Genomic DNA, 21,041 nt, shown 5'->3' with positions numbered 1-21,041 from the left:
CAAAGAAGGCTGAGCACAGAAGAACTGAAGCTTTTGAACTGTGGTGCTGGAGAAGACTGTTGACAGTCCCTTGGACTGCAAGGAGATCAAACCAGTCCATCCTAAAGGAGATCAACCTTGAATATTCCATTGGAAGGACTGATGCTGAAGCTTCAATACTTTGGCCACCTGATGCAAAGAGCCAACTCACTGGAAAAGACCTTGATGCAGGGAAAGATTGAGGGCAAGAGGAGAAGGAGGCAAGAGGATGAGATGGTTGGATGGCATCACTGACTCGATGGACATGAGTCTGAACAAACTCCAGAAGTTGGTGATGGACAGGGAGGCCTGGTGTGCTGCAGTCCATGGGATGACAAAGAGTCAGACGTGACTGAGTGACCGATCAACAACAATCCTGTGGCTTCTGAGAGAGCAGCTTGTAAACATGGATGCAGACGGAAGCCAGATCACGAGGATTAAGGAGCAAACAAGCGGTATGAAACGTTTTGTAATCTAATGTATATTTTATTTTATATGTGAACTCAGATTTTTTCATAATTGATATGTTTTATTACTTAATGGATCACATTGCAATACTCGTCTAATTTTGGTTCTTTTATAAATAGTGCCAACTTCTGGGAATTTAATTTGAATTTTGAAATGCATATTGAGCTGTTCACTGAAAACTTAAAGGATGCAAAACGGTAATGACACCAGAGCACATCATTGTCTCTTATTGTGGTTCTTGATTCTTCTAATTTAGGAAAAACTTTACATAAGGAAAGCAAAAAACTCATTCACGTAACATAAACTCACAAACTCTATCAGTTTCCAAATCTCATCTCACACTTAACCTCATTTTTTGTTACCACTGAGACTGTGTCCACATTAGAATTCCTGCTAACTAGAGCTTTGTTTTCCCATGAGTTCTCCATGGCTAGAGGAGAATTATGGACATAGTGTTTATCAGCAGGAGAACTAGGCTATTGCATATGACTGTCATCTGCTCTAGGTTTTGGTGACCGCATATTTCAACATATCTTGCAGTCATATGATGATTTCCACCCCATCTGACAGTTCATCCAAGGAACTTTGGTTAAATGTATTATCTCATGTTTCATGAGGTTTTCCTGGTTATTATTCAATATTCAAGTTGAGTTAGGCAAAGTCACCAACAGGTCAAATAACAGTTAGTTTATGCAGTGAGGCTTAACCCTAAACTAATACTGTAACTTCCTTTTGGAGAGGGCTCTGTTCTGAGTTGACAGCTTTTATCGTGGTTTCATGGGATGATGGTACCACCCTTCAGAACATATATTTTTCTAATTTCATTTGCCCAAGATGTCCTCAAAAAGTCAAACCTTTGTATTCTTTGAGTACTGATCTTAGGATCTAATCTATTATTCTAGGAATCTCAATAAATTCCTTTCTGCCAAAATTTTCTGGTTTGTAGAATGTAACCAACCATACCATCTCTCCCAGATGCTCTTCAGCCAAGTGAGGTATGTGGCAATGCTTTGAACTCATAATGGAAACAGTGTAAATCTGAGACGTTGCTTCTATTATTACTAATACTACTATTAAGTTACTGACAGAAGGGGGAGCATGATACAGGATGTACAAGACCATGGATGAATGCCTGCCCCAACAAAACACCAGCAATGAGATGCTGGGCAAGGTTTTTAACATCTCTTATCAGTTTCCTGACCAGAAAATGAAACATCATACTCCCCACCTTTCTAGCTGCTGGGTTCTTGTGGAGCATCAAGATAAGTAAGATGTACGGACACATTTCACAAAAGGGTAAAAATGGCAACAGTGATTTTGAATATAATCACTGTTATGACAACAGAGCCTGAACCTTTTCCTTTCTTTCAGTTTTAAACCACCTGAAAGAGCTGGAAGAGACATAAAGCTAGAGTCATGAGACTAAACAAAGAATTCACAGGCTGAGAACACTGCAATTGGGTACTAAACAGATTCCTAAGCAGCAACTGAGTAAAAGCCTGTCATAATTCGCACTGATGGATTCTCCAGTGGAATTTGACCCATGGGATTTACAGAGAAAATGTAACAATCTAAACTATAAGCAATTAAATTTAGTTTAAACGCATATATGTGTGCATATGTCTGTAGGTATTTTGCCAATGCTTTTAACTTCTTAACAGAGTTCTAGAATATTAAAAATCCATGTCACCTTTTTCTAAGAAAAATAAAATAAGCTTAAATATTCATATTCTAGCAATAGAAGACTTCCTGCCCAAAAGATAGCATATTGAAAGATGTAATTCTATAAAGTCAGAGACACTAGCTGAACTCAATGATGAAAATAAAATGTTAACTCCTTTAACCTTGTCTATGTCAAATAATACCTAAGTTGTTTTCTACAATAAGAGACTCAGACAAAGGTATAAGAGTTTTTGGAGATTTTCTTTCTCATTCTCCTCTGAAAATGTTCAGTTTAATAACCTAGAAAAAGGATTCTGGTTTTTGTAAAGATATTTTTCCTCCCAAGGTGACTGCATCTAGCCCATCAGAAATCCAGAACAAGTTGAAATAAAGGCCTGGAAATATTTTCAAATGTACATCTCCCACTGATGATGAAATTCCCTCACTCCCCATTAACACTCTATAGAAACATGAAGAATATCTTCTACGGCTCTGAACTTAAGACACCGACCTTCCCAAAAGACAACTACTTCCACCCAAACAACTGGTCCTCCTTTCCTTCTTGTCAGCACCGCTTGCTGAGAATGGCCGTGTTTGGTCTCTTAATCAGACCTTGATGACGGGCTGACATCACTGCAAACGTTTTCACTTACTCTTTGGCAACACTTAAATCCTTGCCAAAGGCCAGTCAGTAAGTCAGAAAGCATTGTTAGTGCGAGGCTGGTGGAGAGGGGTGTGTGACTGTCAGCTAGCAATCTATGGTGATGACAGGAGGGAAATTTAGGAGCTGAAACCATTTTAAAGGTCACTCAGTGTACAGAACAAAAGATCTCTAATTTAGAAAAGGAAACAGAATTCTGGGACATAGAAGCATCAGGATGCTGCTGTCTGAGTTCTCTGAAAATTCACTATCCGCGCCTTGCTTGCAAAGACCACCTTACAACCCGAAACAGCTTAAACCAACAGCTATTTTCTTCAGCAGCAGTGCAAAATAATCTGGCAAATAGGAAAGCTAAATAATGTACCAGTAGTTCAACTGCCTGTTTTTTAAATTTATTTTTCTGAGGTAACATTGATGTATAACACTGTATATGTGTCATATGTACATTATTTTTCTACTTCTGTATACACCACAGCATGCTTACCACCAAAAATTTAGTTCCCATCCATCAACACGGAGTCAATTTCCCTTACCCATTTTACCTTCCCCACTGCCCCTTCCCTTTTGGTAACCACTATTCTGTTCTCTGTGTCTGCATGTTTGTTTTTGTTTGGTTTGGTTTGTTCACTTATTTACTTTGTTTGTTTTTTTATATTCTACATATAAGTGAAATCATACAGTATTTGTTTTTCTCTGTATGACTTATTTCACTTAGCACAGTACCCTCAAGGTCCGTCCATGTTGTTGCAAATGGCAATGATTCATCTTTTTAAATGACTGAGTAGTATCCCAATGAATGTATATATATATATCACATCTTTATTTTTTTAAAAGATTCTTCTTCAGTATTCTTTCTCTTTACCTTTCATTTTAAAAATAATTTATTTATTTATTTATTATTATTTATTTATTCTTGGCTGTGCTGGGTCTTCATTGCTGCGTGGGTTTTTCTCTTGTTACAGCAAGCGGGGGCTGCTCTCTGGGTGCAGGGCTTGGCTTCTCGTTGCAGTGGCTTCTCCTGCGTGGAGCACGGGCACGTGCAGGCGGCAGCAGCTATGGCTGCTGGGCTCCCTAGCACAGGCTCGATAGCTGTGGCACAGAGGCTTAGCTGCTCTGTAACATGCAGGCTCTTCCCAGATCAGGGATCAAGCCCATGTCTCCTGCACTGGCAGGTAGACTCTTTACCACTGAGCCACCAGGGAAGTTCCTCACTTTTAAAAAAATTTTCAAACTTGAATTGCTAAACAGAGTTTAACATTCTTAGCAGAAGCTTTCAGTGAAAAGCTATTACATATATTGCTGTTGTTCAGTTGCTCAGTCGTGTCCGACTCTTTGCGGTCTCATGGACTGCAGCATGCCAGGCTTCCCTGTCCTTCACCAACTCCCAGAGATTGCTCAAACTCATGTCCATTGAGTCAGTGATGCCATCCAACCATCTCATCCTCTGTCATCCCCTTCTCCTCCTGCCTTCAGTCTTTCCCAGCATCAGGGTCTTTTCTAATGAGTAGGCTCTTTGCATCAGGGAGTGAAAGTATTGGAGCTTCAGCTTCAGCATCAGTCGTTCCAGTGAATATTCAGGACTGATTTCCTTTAGGATTGGCTGGATGGATCTCCTTGCAATCCAAGGGACTCTCAAGAGTCTTCTCCAGCACCACAAAGTCATCAGTTCTTCGGTGCTCAGCCTTTTTTATTGTCCAGCTCGCACATCTGTACGTGACTACTAGAAAAACCATAGCTTTGACTATAAGGACCTTTGTAGGCAAAGTAATGTCTCTGCTTTTTAATATGCTGTCTAGATTCGTCATTACATATATACTTTATGATTAAAATTTTGGGAGTATAATATACTAAATCTTTGATAAATTATATTTAAAAGGAACATGAATCATTAGAGGTTAGTAATAGTAGGCCCATGCCTGAATCGAGATCATCTCTTTTCTCTAAAACAGGAGAAGGCCTGGGAGAACACAGTGACTTCAGTCTACTGAACACCACACTCTGGACCTGGGTTGATCACTTATAAGACTTGTCAGAGAGATCTGCTATAGATTTACTCTCCAAACCCTCACTGGCTGTGTTTTTTTTCTTGTTTTCCTTTTTTTCTGAGCTAAAGAGGACACTTGTTCTGCCGTCATTAAGAAGCCCAGGCAGGCCAGAGCTGAACTCTGCCAAGTGGAGGCAAGAGCAACACGGACCATCTGCTTTCCCTCTCATCACCACTTAAAAACAGGGAGCAGGGACGTAATATACAGCATGGTGACACTTGGAAGCTGCTAGGAGAGTAGATCTTTAATGTTCTTACCACACATAAAAATGGTAATTATGTGAGGTGATGGATGTTTTAACTTGTCTTATTGTGGTGATTACTTTGCAATAAATGCATGTATCAAACCATCACGTTGTACACTTTAAACTTACGAAAGTTTATAAACCAATTATATATCTCAATAAAGCTAGCAACAAAAGAAAACAAAACAAGGGAGGTCCAGCAGGTACCAGAAGGGGCTGCTTTGGTAAAGTAAAAAGGCTAGAAGAGAAGGTACTCAAAGGCACCAGGAAACTCATCACAGAAGGCACACCGCACTTCTAGTTCCCACTCAAGAGTGAATTCACTCGGGTAAATCAGTCTTGCAAACCCAGTCAACACCCAGTGACCTACGTACAACTGATTTATACTATGGATTCTCTGCATAGGACCCTGGGATATGGTCTGTAATTATTTATCTGAGTGAAAATTCTGCACTTGTAAAGTGGCAGTGAGTCCACAGTGATATGTGACCTCCACTGGATCTGTCGTCAGCTAAGAGGGACCAGCCTGAGGATCCAGAGACTTGAGGCCAAGAATCACCTGCTCCACTCCAGCTTGGCCATGCTGGGTAGGTGAGTGGGTTTCTGCTGGCTGAGAAGTGGCGTTGAGAGGAGAGAGAAAAAGCAGCAGTAACTGCTGGGCCTTGTGACGTTGGAACTTGGCTGAGGTGGTGAGGACACTGATTGCTCAGATAACTACAGTTTCTGGTAGTGGGAAGAGTTATCTCCTCCACCGTCTCCTGAGATCTAACGCTTCCCCTCACTTCCATGCGTGAGCGAGAGACAGCTTCCAGACACCATTTTACTTAGAGGGTTTCAATAGGAGCAGGTCTTTCTATTTATAGCATTACTTTAAAAATCACCTGGCCCTGTTAGACTAGGTGAACCTCTATGAAAAAGGCAGACCCACCTAGACAACAAATTAAGCTAAAGACCTTGGAGTGAGTCTGCCTGTTAAAAGAAAATGTCCAAGTCTTACTCGGTTATTGTTGCTTTCGAGTGTAGACATCCTGCTTCCTTTGTCTGTGTCACAAGCCACTCATTCCCCTTCTTAATGAAAACAAGAGGGAGTGATTATACCTCCTGGGGCTGTGCCATTTATGCCGTCTGAAAGGCACTTAAACGAGTGGCACATTGTCTCACACATCTGGAGTTTACCAAATTAGCCAATTATGCTGGAGCTCATAAAACGAGGCCTTAAATGTCATTTAACTAGAAAATATTATAATCACCAAGTGGTCTGATTGTAAGATGATACTTGGGGCAACATCAGTGGTTACCAGAAAACAAATCGTGAAACAAAACACAGCTCAAATGCCCCCCAAATGCAACCACATATTTTCTACAGTAATACTTTCTGAGGAATACCATATTTCTGAAGGCACCAGCAATCAACATGTTTCTCATTTGAAACTAAGTATAATCTGACCTCCTTGTTTCCTAGTGATTTGCCTTGGGCAAACCAATGCCCAAGAATTTTTCTCATAAGAAAACTAAGGAATAAGCAGAAGGAGAGGAGACTGATGGAAACCCATGAATTCATCAGAGATACGGCGCTCTCTGCAAGAGGTGGCACAATGATTAGATTAAGAGTCTGGAGTTGTCAGAGGTTTGCGGTGCTGTCTCAAAATCGGCACGATTTGGTTGACTGAACATTTACTGGTCTCTCCTACTTCACTTGAAGGAAGAGATAAAAAACTGCTTTAAATTGCTATGTGATTTGAGGGTAGGAATATCAAAGGTTTTAGAAAAGCTATTTAAAAATTAGAGGTTTACACACTACTTCCACATTGTCTTCTTTTCATTTAATAAACAACGAACTTTGGGGTTTAGTGAAAGGTGATACAGTGTAATGGAAAAACCACGGTATGTCACTAGTACCTGTTTGACTTTGGGCAAGTTAACTTCTCTGATCATCAGTTATCTCACACAAAATACAGAAATACACAATGATGCTGAGTTGTGTTGAGACTAGTGCTGTGTTGAAATAAAGATATAAAAAAAGTCCTTAGCACAGTGTCTGGTACACTGAAGAAAATAGACATTATTTTCACATCTTTCTTTATCTATGTCACCAGAATATCTTAAGTTCTGTTTAACTCCCTTTTCTCTTCATGTCAGAAAGAATGGCCACTAGGTGCCATTTGTTAGGGGAACCGCTGACTGAAACTGACTGCCCTGACCAGTTACCACAGTAATATTTGCACGAGTTATCTTACAAGAGAAGGTTCTGGTAAGGAATGTGGAACTAACAAGCTACCACCAACTGGAAGAATTTGGGAAAGGTTAAAAGGAGAGAGTAGACTCCAGTCCACATGTCCTACCAACCTCCCAGAATCCTTCTTGCTGGAATCCATCTTGGCTGAGTGAATACATGCCACCAGGAATGACCCTGAGTCAGAGTAATTGACCAGAGAGAAACCAAAAACTAACCTGGTTACCATAAAACCTGGACTGTGAGCCACATGGAAGAGCAGTTTTCTTGGGTTCCCTGACCCTCTGCGCTCCACCCCAGTGCCCCTTCCCGGTAAAGTCTCTTGCTTTGTCAGCAATGCATCTCTTTGGAGAATTCATTTCAGGGTGTTAGACAAGAGCCCACTCTCAGGCCTTGGAAGTAGTCCCCCTTTCCTGCAATACTTTCAGAGAAGAGTAAGGAGGTAGGCAGTCCTATTTGCATTTATTTTTTTTTAAGCAAAATTTATAATCCCTTCACCCATCTGGAAACATCTCAATCACTCTCTTTAAAGGAATGGTAAGTACAGCAAAGACTAGAACACTCATGAGATACTTTGAAACAAAAGGAAATTAGGTATGATGTCTGAACGCATGGTAAATAGAGATACCAGCTACTCTTTTCCAGGGGAGTTTACAAAATGAAGATTATTGGTTTTGAAGGCACTTAATCAACTAGGCTAAATCTTTGTGTCTTCTGGGTTCATGATTATAGTAGATGGACCTGTTAGTCTATTTTGCCAAATCAGAGAAAGATGAAAAATCACGGTGAAGATGGAGGTGCTCTCAATAGTGACAAACTCCTTCCCTGTGAGTTTTCTACAAGGATGGCCTTTTTGGTAAAATCTAAGTAAATAAAATCTAAGTAAAAACCTAGACAGCATATTAAAAAGCAGAGACATTATTTTGCCGACAAAGGTCCGTCTACTCAAAGCTATGGTTTTCCCAGTGGTCAAGTATGGATGTGAGAGTTGGACCATAAAGAAGGCTGAGCATTGAAGAATTGATGCTTTCAACTGTGGTGTTGGAGAAGACTCTTGAGAGTCCCTTGGATTGCAAAGAAATCAAACCAGTCAATCCTAGAGTAAATCTATTATGAATATTCTTTGGAAGGACTAATGCTGAAGCCGAAGCTCCAATATTTTGGCCATCTGATGGAAAGAACTGACTCATTGGAAAAGACCTTGATGCTGGGAAAGGCTGAAGGCAAGGAGAAGGGAATGGCAGAGCATGAGATGATTGGGTAGCATCATCACTCGATGGACAAGAATTGAGCAGACTCCAGGAGTTGGTGAAGGACAGGAAGGCTGGTGTGCTGCAGTCCATGGGGTTGCAAAGAGTTAGACTTGACTGAGTGATTGAACTGAAGTGAATACGATGATTCCACATAACAGAAATTCTTACTTAGAATTTGGAAGGCTTTTCAAAAGAAAACAAATTAACTTCACCTCTGTAAAACTGGGTTGAAAAACTATGCCTTTAATAATAGCACAGTGTATTTATATTTTTAAAAAAACTCAGAAGCAGTAAAGGGATCCAGATTCATGTGATTTAAATTTAGCTATTGTCTCTCAGAAATGTGAATTCTGGTCTAAGAGGTGGGGAACTGCATCTCTAAGAATGGTGACAAGCACCAATTCACTTTCTTAGAGTGGAGAAATGGGAGACTGTGCAGATTCTAAGTGCATTAAAAGACTTTAATGTTTTTAAACAACAGAAAAGGATTAGCTTTCAAAACTTCTAACTTGCAGGGGCTGGGATGAGGGGTTAGATAAGAAGAATGAAGAAAGATGAATTCTCCTAATTATGTAAATAGTCAAATTGACTAGCACTAGCCTCTCTGTAGGCCACAGACCAAACTGGCCTCTATGCACCTGAGTGAAAAAAAATCTTTGAAAGCAGAGTGTACTCTAGAGCTAACTAAGAAAATAAAAAGGAATTGTTTTACTAGGAAAAAAATTCAACACAGCATGTGTTAAAAGGTTTTCTTTTTTCTTTCTTTTTTTTAAACTTAAAGCTATAAAATGCTCTTGCTCTGTATCAAAAAGCAGCTTTTTCTTTTGTATTTTTACAAATATTTCCATCTTTAAGACAAGAGCTTTCTGACTTTTGTTAACAACGTATCCAGATCTAAAGGATTACAGAAAGAATGTCAATTTGCTTTAGAAGCAATTAAACGTACAGTTGAGGGAAAAGGCCAATTTTACTATGCAAGGACCACACATACTGTGTGTTTGTTATATTACTTGATATCAAAGCAGAAACATCCAATTCTTCCTAAAACACACTTGAAATGAAGAGTCTGGCTAAGGAACTCCCACATCCAATTCAGAGATATCTGTTACTGTTTATAAAACTGGGTAATGCTGACACTATTGTTTTACAGGAAAGAGATACTTTTACTGACTATATAATACACTATGGTTTCTTTAATTTTATATATATTTATTGGGTAAAATGAACATGATTTTGATCCTAATCGCCATAAATGCAGGTATATTATCAATGACAGGTACCACATCGCCAGAGGAACAGCAAGAATTTGCTGATTCTCTGTCATTAGATGACCCCAAAATATTTAACCAGCCTTCATCGCTTCAGAGGAGGTGGTCAGTAGCAAGAATTATCATCTTTCTTCTTCATTTTGCATCATCATGATGTTGGTGTGATGACTTTCATTCATTTGTTCAACATACCCTTACCAAATATCTCTACTTGGTGCCAAACACAGGCATAGGGAATACGAGGGAAGTGAGACATGTCCATTAGCGAAATGTATTATTAGGGTGGGAGAGGAGAGATAGAAAACAAGCTCAGTAAATTAGGGTGGTGCCTGCTATAGAACGGACCTGTGCATGGGGAACGAGACTGGAGAAGAAGGGAGGCCGTCCTAGGAAGGGCTCTGTACACCTAATAAGGAGTTTAGACTTTACCCTACAGGCCATGTTTTTACATATTCCTGAAATACTCTAAAAAAAAATAATGAAAATAGTATGGTACTTGCATAGAGCTAGAGAAGTTAATGAAACAGAACAGAAAATGGAGAGACCAAATAGAAAATTTAGCTGATAAATATGTGCAAGTTTAATAAAACAAACAAACTAGCATTTCTAGTTAGTGAATAAGGAATAGAATTCTTAACCAGTGGCATTTGGACAGTTGACTAACCATTTGAAAATAAAATTTGATTCCTATATGCCACACTGCACATTAAAAACAAATCTCAGATAGATTAAAGATTCGAATGTAAATGTTTATCTCTTGGGGTTTGAGGATGTTCTTTTTTAATGTGCCATCAGATATCACAGAGGAAAATAGATACAATCACAAAATCACAATCTTCAAAGATCACAAATTTCCAAAAGGTTTAAGATATTATAGTTGTAAGACAAAGAGCAAGTTAGGAGAAATATTTATAATTTACATAATAGTTAAATAAATTAATAAAAATTAATAAAAGTATCTAACCTATGAGAAATGGGCAAAGGACACAAATATGCAACTCATGGAAAAAAAATGACAATGATATAAAAGTATGCTCGATCCCAGTTACCATCAATGCAATTTTGTTATGACAGTTTTCTTTTGTATCTGTTAGATTATAAACAGGATATGCACATGAGTAAAAGATATATCAAATAATGATCAATACTGTCCAGTGTTTGAGAGACTGTGGAGAAATGAAAACTCTCAAATACTAAGTCAATACATACTTTTTGGAAGATAATTTGGCAACATATGTGATATAAGGTGTGCATATCATTTGATCCTATAATTCCATAGCTGACAACTTTTAAAAACAGAAATTTTAAAATGTGAAAAAGTAGTATAAGAATATATACTGTACTGTTGTTTAATAGTAAAAATCTGGAAACAACCTAGTGGGCCACCAAAGGGGATTAATTTAACAAACTGCAGTATGTAGATAAAGAAATTACTATGCTGCTGTTCAAAAGGACATATTGGCATGGAACAACATCAATGACATACATTTAACTGAAATGAACAATCAGCAAAACAGTATCCCCAGTAAATTCTGCTAAGAAAGATAGTGAACTACAGAGGTTAGGAACATGGGCTTTGGGGAAAAGTTGACTTGATTTGAGTCCAAGATTCATAATTTATCAGATATGTGAAAATTAACCTTTCCGAATCTTGGTTGCTTCATCTGACTAACTTGAATGGATGCTCACAGAACCTACCTCAAAGAGCTATATGGAAAATTTTTAGTGCATAGTAAAGGCTAAATAGTTGTTATTATTACTGTTATCATTTTGGTATAATTATTATTGTCAACCAATTCTCTGATGAAAACAACTGCAAAATGCAAATCTAAAATCCTTTGTAAAATTATTTATGCTTAATAGAATCTTTAACTGAATCTATACATCAAAGACCATTTTAGTTTATGTAACTAAAATATTCTATTTATCTGATCATCTAATAGACAGGATGACGAACTTGACACATTAGTTTCTGACAACAGTATGTTTTGAAAGAATATTCATAAGTCAGAATGCAAATAAGGAACACATATTTAAGAAACAAACAACTTTCACATTTAGACATTTCCAGTTATAAGAACTTTGAAAAGCTTTAACAGCACAAATTAAAACTGTCCTATAGTCATCAAATTATTTTTAATAAAGGATATTATTAATATCCTTTTTGAGGTAGTTATCATGTATGTGTGAGTGCTGAGTCACTTCAATCATGTCCAACTCTCTGTGACCCCGTGAACTGTAGCCCCCTCAGGCTCCTCGTTCCATGGGATTCTCCAGGCAAGAATACTGGAGTGGGTTGCCATGCCCTCCTCCAGGGAGTTTCTATCATATACATATTTAATTTTCAACTGTATTATCAAGAAAAACATGCACAAAAATAGAAAAACACCCTTTTCAATATTTTTCCCTAATAAGACTAGGAAAAGAAATCATTCAAAATGAGAAAATGTGTTATGTAGTAATATATTAAAATGTCTACATCAACACAGAGATTGTGTGAAGAACCATACATACCCTTCTGTGCGCAAAATCACTCGAAAGCTGTCTCCTAAGCTTTTATAACTGTTTGGATCGGTTGCACATCTCTGAATCTGGAACCTAGAAACAAAATCAAACAAACAAAAAAAAAGTTAAAGATTTTGCCAAATGGCTTTTCTCATTTTTCAAAGTCTTAGGAGACTCAGCCTTTTCAGATTAACCTAAAATATTCTGGCTTTTGCTATAGATTTTACTGATTTATTTGCCTTATATAATCTTTACCTTATTTTTGTAGCCTTTAAAATTATGATATTTCTCTGTGCTTTAATAGAACTGCAAAAAGTGTGTTTTTCCATCTGTTTCTTAGGCAGATGCACCCTGAGGCATTTATGCTTTTTTCCTTTGTGAAAACCACATGCATATGTCATAGATTGTTTTAATGTATAATTCAGAAATCTGAAGATGCATATGAAACAAATAAGTAGCTCTATTTCTTATCTTAATTAATGTTCTTTGATGGTAATTTAATACAAAGGTTAAAAATACAAAGCAGCTAATATGGCCTAACTTTGATCCTGATTATGAATTTGGAATTCATTCTGGCAGACAGGAGCCCTTGTTTGGAGGAAGAGTTCAGGGCATACCGTGATGCCATTTACTACCACGACTTCATGATGGAGCAGAGTTGGTCATTAGGAGTAGTTCAGATTACCTGGACTTTCACAGAAACACAGTGCTCCACATGTAGTTTGTGTGCAATGAACAAAATTCTTTTTTTTTCTTCTTCTTTTTGGGTATGAGCGTGCATCTCAGAATTCTAACCTTCAAAATGTGAAAGTTTCCAGTATGAAGGTCTTAACTTATTATTTTGTATCTTACCAGGGGGTTTGTTTTTAAATGAGATTTATGACAAGTGCTCTCATTTCGCTACATCCTGGCTCTTCATTTTTGGTTTTCTTTAGTTTGCCTGCCCCTTGTGTTTAACTTCCTTGTCCCAACTCTAAGGTAAGGCCCTTCCCCCTTCCGTACATCCCTCCACAGTTTTAGCAAGTCTTTAAAAATAGAAATTCTCAGATATACCTCTAATAGTGTCTACTCTGAGATGCTTTTCTCAGATTGTTGGATTTATGACATGATCACAACTTCTACCTCTGAGAGTGATTTATCTTATAGTTCTAGGCCCCAGGGAATTAAGCTGAAAACTAACACATACATCACAGAAAAGAGAGACTATTTTGCTTTGTTTGAAGTGGTTGGAAAGAACAGTATATGATAAAACTGGCAAGTGAGGCTGGATTACATTTGACTTTGGAAAGTGGAGAGTTGCTGAATGTGATTGTGCAGGAGAGCTGGCATCCTAAAATGAGGGAATTGATTCTTCCAGTAGATTACTTGAAAGATACAAATTCCTAATAAAATTATTGTCTGATTGGGTGGATTAGAATGGGAGTATGGAGGGCAGAACAATGGTGAAGGCAATTATGACAGTCTGGGTGAAGATAACGATGCCAGAATATGAATGGAGGTTAAAAGAAGTGTCATAAAAGAGGTGAGCTTGTTGGGTGATCCTTTTTCTCTTTAAATTAAACTGGTTTTTTAAATGATACATTTAACACAATCCTCTCTTGATCCTCATCAACCCAGAAAGCAATAACACTAAGTCCTAGATTTAGTATTGCCCAAGTCTGCATGTATGTGTGCTTGGTCACTCAGCTGTGTCCAGCTCTTTCTGACCCCATAGATTTGTACGTGCTCAGTCACTCAGTTGTGTCTGACTGTTTCTGGCCCCACTGTTGCCTGCAAGACTCCTCTGTCCATGGAATTTCCCTGGCAACAATACTGAGCAGGACTCCAATTTCCTTCTCCAGGGGATCTTCCCAACCCAGGGATCGAACCCATGCCTCCTGCATTGGCAGGTAAATTCTTTATCACTGAGCCACCTGGGAAGCCCTGAAGTTCATTAACCTCTGTCAAATTCCTTTCCAGATGCTTTTCTCCCAAATTACCAAGTTTTTTTTTTTTTTTAAATATTTGCCATATGAAATAAGATGCTATGGATTTTACAAAAACCCAGGGAATTATCCTCACTCTTGAGAAGCACAATAAATAAATGAGGAAAAAAACAACTGATAATATAAGGAAAACTATCCAAAATGTCAAGTAGCATCACCATAAGTTGCCCATGTGTTCATCAGAGGGAGCAATTACTGCTTTCTGTAGAGAGTCAGGAAGGATCTGAGGAAGCAGAAGGGATTGAAGGATCTGAATCCTGTAGGATTCAGACAGGCAAAAAGAGTAAGAAAGAGGAAGCATTCCAGTAGGGAAATGAGAGAGGAAAAGATGTCCTCTTAAGAGATGTGAAGGAAGAGATCTCCTACTATGACAACGTCCTCCATTTCCTGTAGGATGGATGTTTCAGCACCCTGCTGGTGGCATTCAGCTGCCCAGGGTGGGTGGAGACCCGAGCACGTTAGAGGATGGTGTTTATGAGATCAAGTCAGCAACCAATATAGAGCATTTGGCTTTTTCCTGCTCCTCAGCATTTCAGCTAACTCTGTGGCCATCTCACAGTCATGTGATCAGTCCTAGAAGGAACTGTGAGTCAGCAGAAGGACCAAGTAAGTGAATCCTAATGGCAAGAAAATCGACCGTGGCTCCTCTCTTACTGATGGGATTAGAGATATCAGCTTTGTCTATGATGTCTGTGTGTTCTAGCAATCCCAAGGTGGGTCCTTTCTTAGTTTATGCAAAAATAAAACACAGGGTACAATTATTTCTTAAATAACTAGTTATCTAACTTGGCTATTGAAAGTTTAGTATTTCACTCACTGGTTGCGATTTCTTTCTTTTTTCAGTATCCATACAGATATTTCCAATACACTATTCCCAGTTAATGAATTCCTGAATACTTACTACTAGGTACTCCACTATTTGGGGCATTCTGAAAGAAATTAGACATAATCCTGCCCTTTAGAAGCTTATAGTTAAGTGAAGGAGATATACAAATAGATGATTACCATATGCAAGGAATAATGTTTAGGAATATATTTTGGAGTATCACATGTCAGCCAATGAGTTTTACTAGTGCTGAATAAACACTAGTATTACTCTTAGGAGAGATGATCTCCCATCTGTGGCCAACTTAAAATATTATAGTACTACACAGAAACATTGGAGGGAAGAAGGAAAATGAGAAGTATATATTCGGGCTAAATATATGTGATTAAACTGTGTGTGTATGTGTGTCTTAGTCACTCAGTCGTGTCTGACTCTTTGCAACCCCACAGACTGTAGTCTGGATTCTCCAGGCAAGAATACTGGAGTGGACTGCCATTCCCTTCTCCAGAGGATCTTCCGGACCTAAGGATCAAACCCTGGTCTCCTGCATTGCAGGCAGATTCTTTACTGATTGAGCTACAGGGAAGTCCTGTGATTAAACTTTACCCTCCCACTTCAAAACTGGCAGCAAGGACAGTTGGTGGAATCTTTGAGGAGTGTTCCATTTAGAAGCTATCTGTCTGATGAGTGATGCTGTGATCATTATAAACAGGAGTGGCAACATCAAAACAGTATCGCATGAGGAGGAGAGTCCACAGGCTATGTTGTAGAGTAGTGGAAAAGGATGGGCAGACATGGTAAATACTAACTCCTCCATCAAACCTCCCACCATTCCTTACTCTCCTGAAGCAGCTGGAGGTCCCATTAAGCAGGCTAGGGCAAGTACAGCGGTCCCTTCTACTGCACATCTCACATACTGGCATATCTACTCTCTGCAGAGAAGGTCCATGCTGCATTTAGTTCCACTACACATGACTTATTCTGATCACAGAGTTATCAGTTCTTCTAAGGAATCTGTTTCAAGTCGATATAATTACAGTGCATTTTGGCCAATCATGTAAAATAGCAATTTCCTTCTTCCTCTCCATTACATTTCAGCAACTTAAAAGGCTTCTCTCTTGGATTGAGGCTTTACATCAGCATTTTCCAAGCTGCGTTCTGTGCTAACAAATTCTCTCTATGCTTGGGGAGACAATTTTCCAGTTACGTAATACAACTCTTTGTAAAATTACAAAGGCAAAGCCACACTACTCCTGATTGTGTTTAGAAGAAAAGATTGGACTTTCCCACTGTCCTAATAAAAGCAGCTTAGACACATCTGGAATCTCCATCTGAGTAATGTCTTTTTACTAGAATGAAAACTTGCTGCCAAATGGGCAAATTGGACAATGGAGTAAAACTTAAGAAATATTCAGAGCCTAATATCAGGTCAGAATGAAACACAGGGAAAGGAGTGTGGCTCAGACCTTATGCCCCATTGCCCAGGAGTCAGCAGTCTCACGCACTGTGGGGCCAGGGAGCCTGGTATTGCACTCTCTTAGAGTTGGGAGGAAACAGCCCTACCATCTCCTGCACCGTAGATGTTAGTATGAAGCAAGTTACTGTTGTAGTTTCCACAGGGCAAGGAAGAGCTGCTCTGTGTTCATAAGCAAATGTATAAGCATATTTTTAAAAGCCAAAGAATGTTCTTACTCACTAAAGTATTTTTCTTTAAACTGGTCAAAAACGATTACTGCAGTATTTTCCCTAACTTACTGGTGGACTTAGTCAGTGATACCAAAGTCTGTTGCTGATTCTTTGCATGGTTAGAAATGCTGCTTTAAGCATTCAGTTTGTCTGAGCACTTTCTAAGATACCACAAGGGAGATAGTCTTGCCTTAAAAGCTGTAGAATGAATTCTTTGAAAATTCCTAAATCTCAAACTTATACAATGCCTTTATTTCCAAAGTAAATTTTATATCTGTCAGCTTCATCTACTGTTGGTTGACAGTGTCTATACTGGGAAGTGAAGGCTTCAGGGCACACACACACATGCACATATATATAATGTGTTTATACATGTATATGTGATCTACATACTTATATGAATGGTGGCAATTGAGCTGCAAAAAGTCAGATTAGGATAGGTGATAAGACTTGTTCTGAAGCTTTGCATAGCACATAATTTACAATTAGTTAGATTGTATGATTATTTGTGGTGCTTCAGGGCTGGGAAACGAAGAGTATTTGGAAGTCGGGCAAAAGCCATCCTAACTCATCTCTTTTGAACTGCCACCAATCCTAAGCAAAGCAGTGAGACAGGTGGGTTTTATTTTTAGTGTCATCTCCAGATCCTTTTCTAGTCCAGGAATAACCTAATGCTCTCTCCTACCTTGCTCTCAGAAGAGAATTCACACCAATTATTTATCCCTATTGTGTCTTTTTGGGCTTCCCAGGTGGCTCAGAGGGTAAAGACTCCACCTGCAATGCAGGAGACGCAAGAGATGCAGGTTCAGTCCCTGGGTCAGGAAGATCCCATGGAGGAGGATATGGCAACCCACTCCAATATTCTTGCCAAGAATACCCCATGGACAGAGGAGCTTAGTGGGCTACAGTCCATGGGGTCTTAAAGAGTCAGACACAACCAAAGCGACTGAGCATGCACACATTGTGGTTTTTAATTTGATATGCTCTCTTTCAGAACTTGTCCCCTGTTATAGGGATTTCAGCTCTCAAGGAAGAGGCAGGAAGGTTTGGTATTTTTTAGGGTGGGGATGCATGGGTACCTTTACCACCAGAGACAGCCCCTGTGGTTCTTTTCTCCCTGAGTGGACTTTTATGCTATCATCATGCACTGCTCCATAAAAACTACACCTTTGTGTTAAAGGAGGTGAGGTACCTGGGAAACTGAGACACTGACTAGGAAACACTAGTTTCGTTTCCAGTGCTGCCGCCAATAAACAGTGTAAACTGGTGAGAACTGTAATTGAATCCCTCCTTGCCTTTCTCCTCTGTGGTAAAATGGCACCACAGACACCAGAGGACACTTGACTTAAGGGACAGTGACATAATGACTTAACATTGGACTTTGTTAGCCATAAGAGATAAGAAACATTTCATTTTGCTTTGTAAAACCCCAAATTCCATATTTTATAAGGGTGAGAGACTGCTAATAAAAATTTTACACTGACAATAAGGGGTGATGAGCCTAAGGAAACTCCCTGCAGAGATCTTTGTAAATGTGCTGTGAACAAAGATTATTAGTAATTACCAGAATGTTACACGTGCTCCTTAATAACACTTAAGAAACCCACTAATGAATCAGAGATTAACAGACTAAAGGTTTGCAATTACAGGACACATTAAAAGAATAACTGTAGGGAGATTAAATAAAGGTTCTAATTCACTGTAATTAGCCCATCTTACTGAAATAAGACGTTGTTCCTACAGAGTATGTTTGCTTGCTTACTGGTTGGTTGAGCATGGCCAAATTACTGAACAGGCAAAGACACGTCCGAGACTTTGAAATTCAGGTGTGCATGCTTACCTTACAAACTTTGGAGAAAGGCCCTATAATGCACATCTGTAGAGAAATTCCCACCAAGTGTGTTGTTTCCTGTACTCTGAAAAATTACCTTACACTGAAGCTGCCTCAAGAGAAGAAATACCCCTTCCCATGAAAGGCTAACCACTGAACTGAAGGGGGAAGGGGCCATTGCATTGGTCATCCCTGCAAAGGGACCACATTGGGTGGTGGAGAGTTAAGGCTGCTGATTTAGGAGATGAGTCTGTCAGTTTTCTTTACCAAGTGCTGAGGAGAAAGGTTTTCTTCTAACATTTCTCTATTGTCCATAGCCTTCTTATTCTAATTTTAAGTCCCTGGTGATGATGAATGGTAATTTTAAAAAAATCTTAGCTATGGGTATTTTGTTTTACTTCAGATTAAATATAACAAAAATCCACATACCATTGCCTTAGCCATGATGAACATAAGAGCCCTTTAATCATGTTGGAAGGGTGTGGCTTACAGCTCTAGACCCAGATTTTGGTCTCAACTTTTCCCAAGACCTCCATCAGCACAAGGGGCAAGGTTAAGAGTTTGGGAGACCCACCAATGAACAAACCACAGATCCTGCTTTCAGGAATGGAATAGAGGTGGGCTGGGGGGCAGGCACAGGGAGATGTAGTAATTAGTTATAAAATAAGAATAAGGCAGGACACTATTTAATAGAGATTCTAGGAATTTAGTTCATCTGCAGTTTAAACATTGCCTTTGTTTGCTGGGTTCACAATCTAGTCACAGTCTAGGCCTGGCATCAACTGACACCCTAAAATAATGCTAACAAATCCACAGGGTCATGCGTTTGGCTCTGCCTCATCAGTGATCACTGACTGAAGTTCAAAAGCTGTACTCACACATTTGGCTGCTCATCAAATTATCCTGACAGTTCAGGGGGGGAAAAGATACTTCTCCTGATGGTTGCTCAGTTATCTAAGAGAGAGTCTCTTTATATGAGAAGTAGGTGCCTTTACCTGGTAAAAATTAAGATGTCCTTTGTCTGTTTAAAGTCTGAATGTCTTTACTAGGAGTACATGGGTTGGGCTATGCTTTGGTTTACTGTTTATGATATTGTAAAGAAGACCAATAAACTTCTCTGTGTTATTATAAAACAGTTTATAATTTTGAAGAAACACGTAACCTGGAGTGCTCAGTCAACCTAGATAATTACTACAGATAAGGTAATAACATCTTGGCAAGGCCACAAAAGCGAGGGAAATCTCTGTGCCATGTAATTTTGAACACGTTTTTGAACAGAGCCTCAAAAATATTATCTCTCTGAAATACCAGATCAACCCAGATAACCTGATTATACTTTCGGTGATTTCCTGTGATCCAAGACACCTCTAATTGCAGTCTCCTTTCACAAGCCAGGGAGATTTAAAACCTGATATCCTGTGACTGTACATTGTACAATTCACACTTCGACAGTACACTTAAATATCCAGTAAATGGCTCATCGTTTTGTTAACCACAAATTTTGTTACAATAAACATTTACCTATGTGTCCTGATTAATGTGATGAAATAGATCTAGTTTCATACATCTTACACAATTATAAGGTATTCTTAGTATTTAGGACCTGGGTAAAATTTGACATTGTAAAATGAATCGTGATAAGAGAGTTTATTCTACTGTCTGGCACAAGTTCTTCCAGTTGTTTATATTACTTAAGGGATAATAACTAAGTACGCTGACAATATAATTCTATAATTTATTTTAATGAAAATATGCTAGTTAACAAGTCAGAGACAAATGATCATTAGAGATTACAACCTAAATCTAATAATGTTAAACCACAAGCAGTAAAACAGGCTAATTGACAGAGCTATATTATTTAAATGCTCCAAGCATAAACTGGTCTCAATTAAATAAAAGCTTGACTAGCGTGTCTTTCAGTCATTTCACTTTGTATACTACCAGTCACATTATAAAACTATGCTTAATATCAGATTACAGTGCTACCACTCTTTGAAAAGACATATATGTGTAGGTATCATATCTATATTGAATTAAAATTCACTCTTAATGCCAACAAATTACCTCACACCTGGACACACCTATCTATATTTCCCAAGTATATTAACCTAGGCTGGTCATTCCAGTGGCTGACTAGCATGAAGCCAAATTGTACTTGGGAAATAAGTGGGATGGATTACAGATTGGAAATAAAACCCATTACCAAGGTGATGAACATAGAGAGGGCTACATCAAATTCAGCAATCAAATATTAAAATAACCACAGTCATGATAAGTATCACAGTTTCTCCATAGTCCCAAAATAATTGCAGTTTTTCAAAATTTGAACCCCCCCCCCAAAAAAAAGTTAGCTATG

At 38.7% G+C, this 21,041-nt stretch overlaps 1 protein-coding gene across 5 annotated transcripts in view; it reads right to left on the bottom strand.

Annotated features, from left to right (window-relative positions):
- The window catches only part of SLC25A21 (solute carrier family 25 member 21), a 502,561-nt gene that overhangs the window by 133,304 nt on the left and 348,216 nt on the right, over window positions 1-21,041 (bottom strand). For all 5 annotated transcript variants that reach the window (XM_070478014.1, XM_070478011.1, XM_020916591.2 and 2 more), the window contains exon 3: window positions 12,367-12,450. In XM_070478014.1, coding sequence (XP_070334115.1) covers window positions 12,367-12,450 — 84 coding nt within the window. The remainder of the gene's footprint in view (window positions 1-12,366; window positions 12,451-21,041) is intronic.

The sequence above is a fragment of the Odocoileus virginianus genome, chromosome 16 (genome assembly GCF_023699985.2).
Source record: "Odocoileus virginianus isolate 20LAN1187 ecotype Illinois chromosome 16, Ovbor_1.2, whole genome shotgun sequence".
Classification (NCBI taxonomy): domain Eukaryota; kingdom Metazoa; phylum Chordata; class Mammalia; order Artiodactyla; family Cervidae; genus Odocoileus; species Odocoileus virginianus.
Note: the sequence above shows the minus strand (reverse complement) of the source record. Positions and strands in the feature narration are given on the sequence as shown.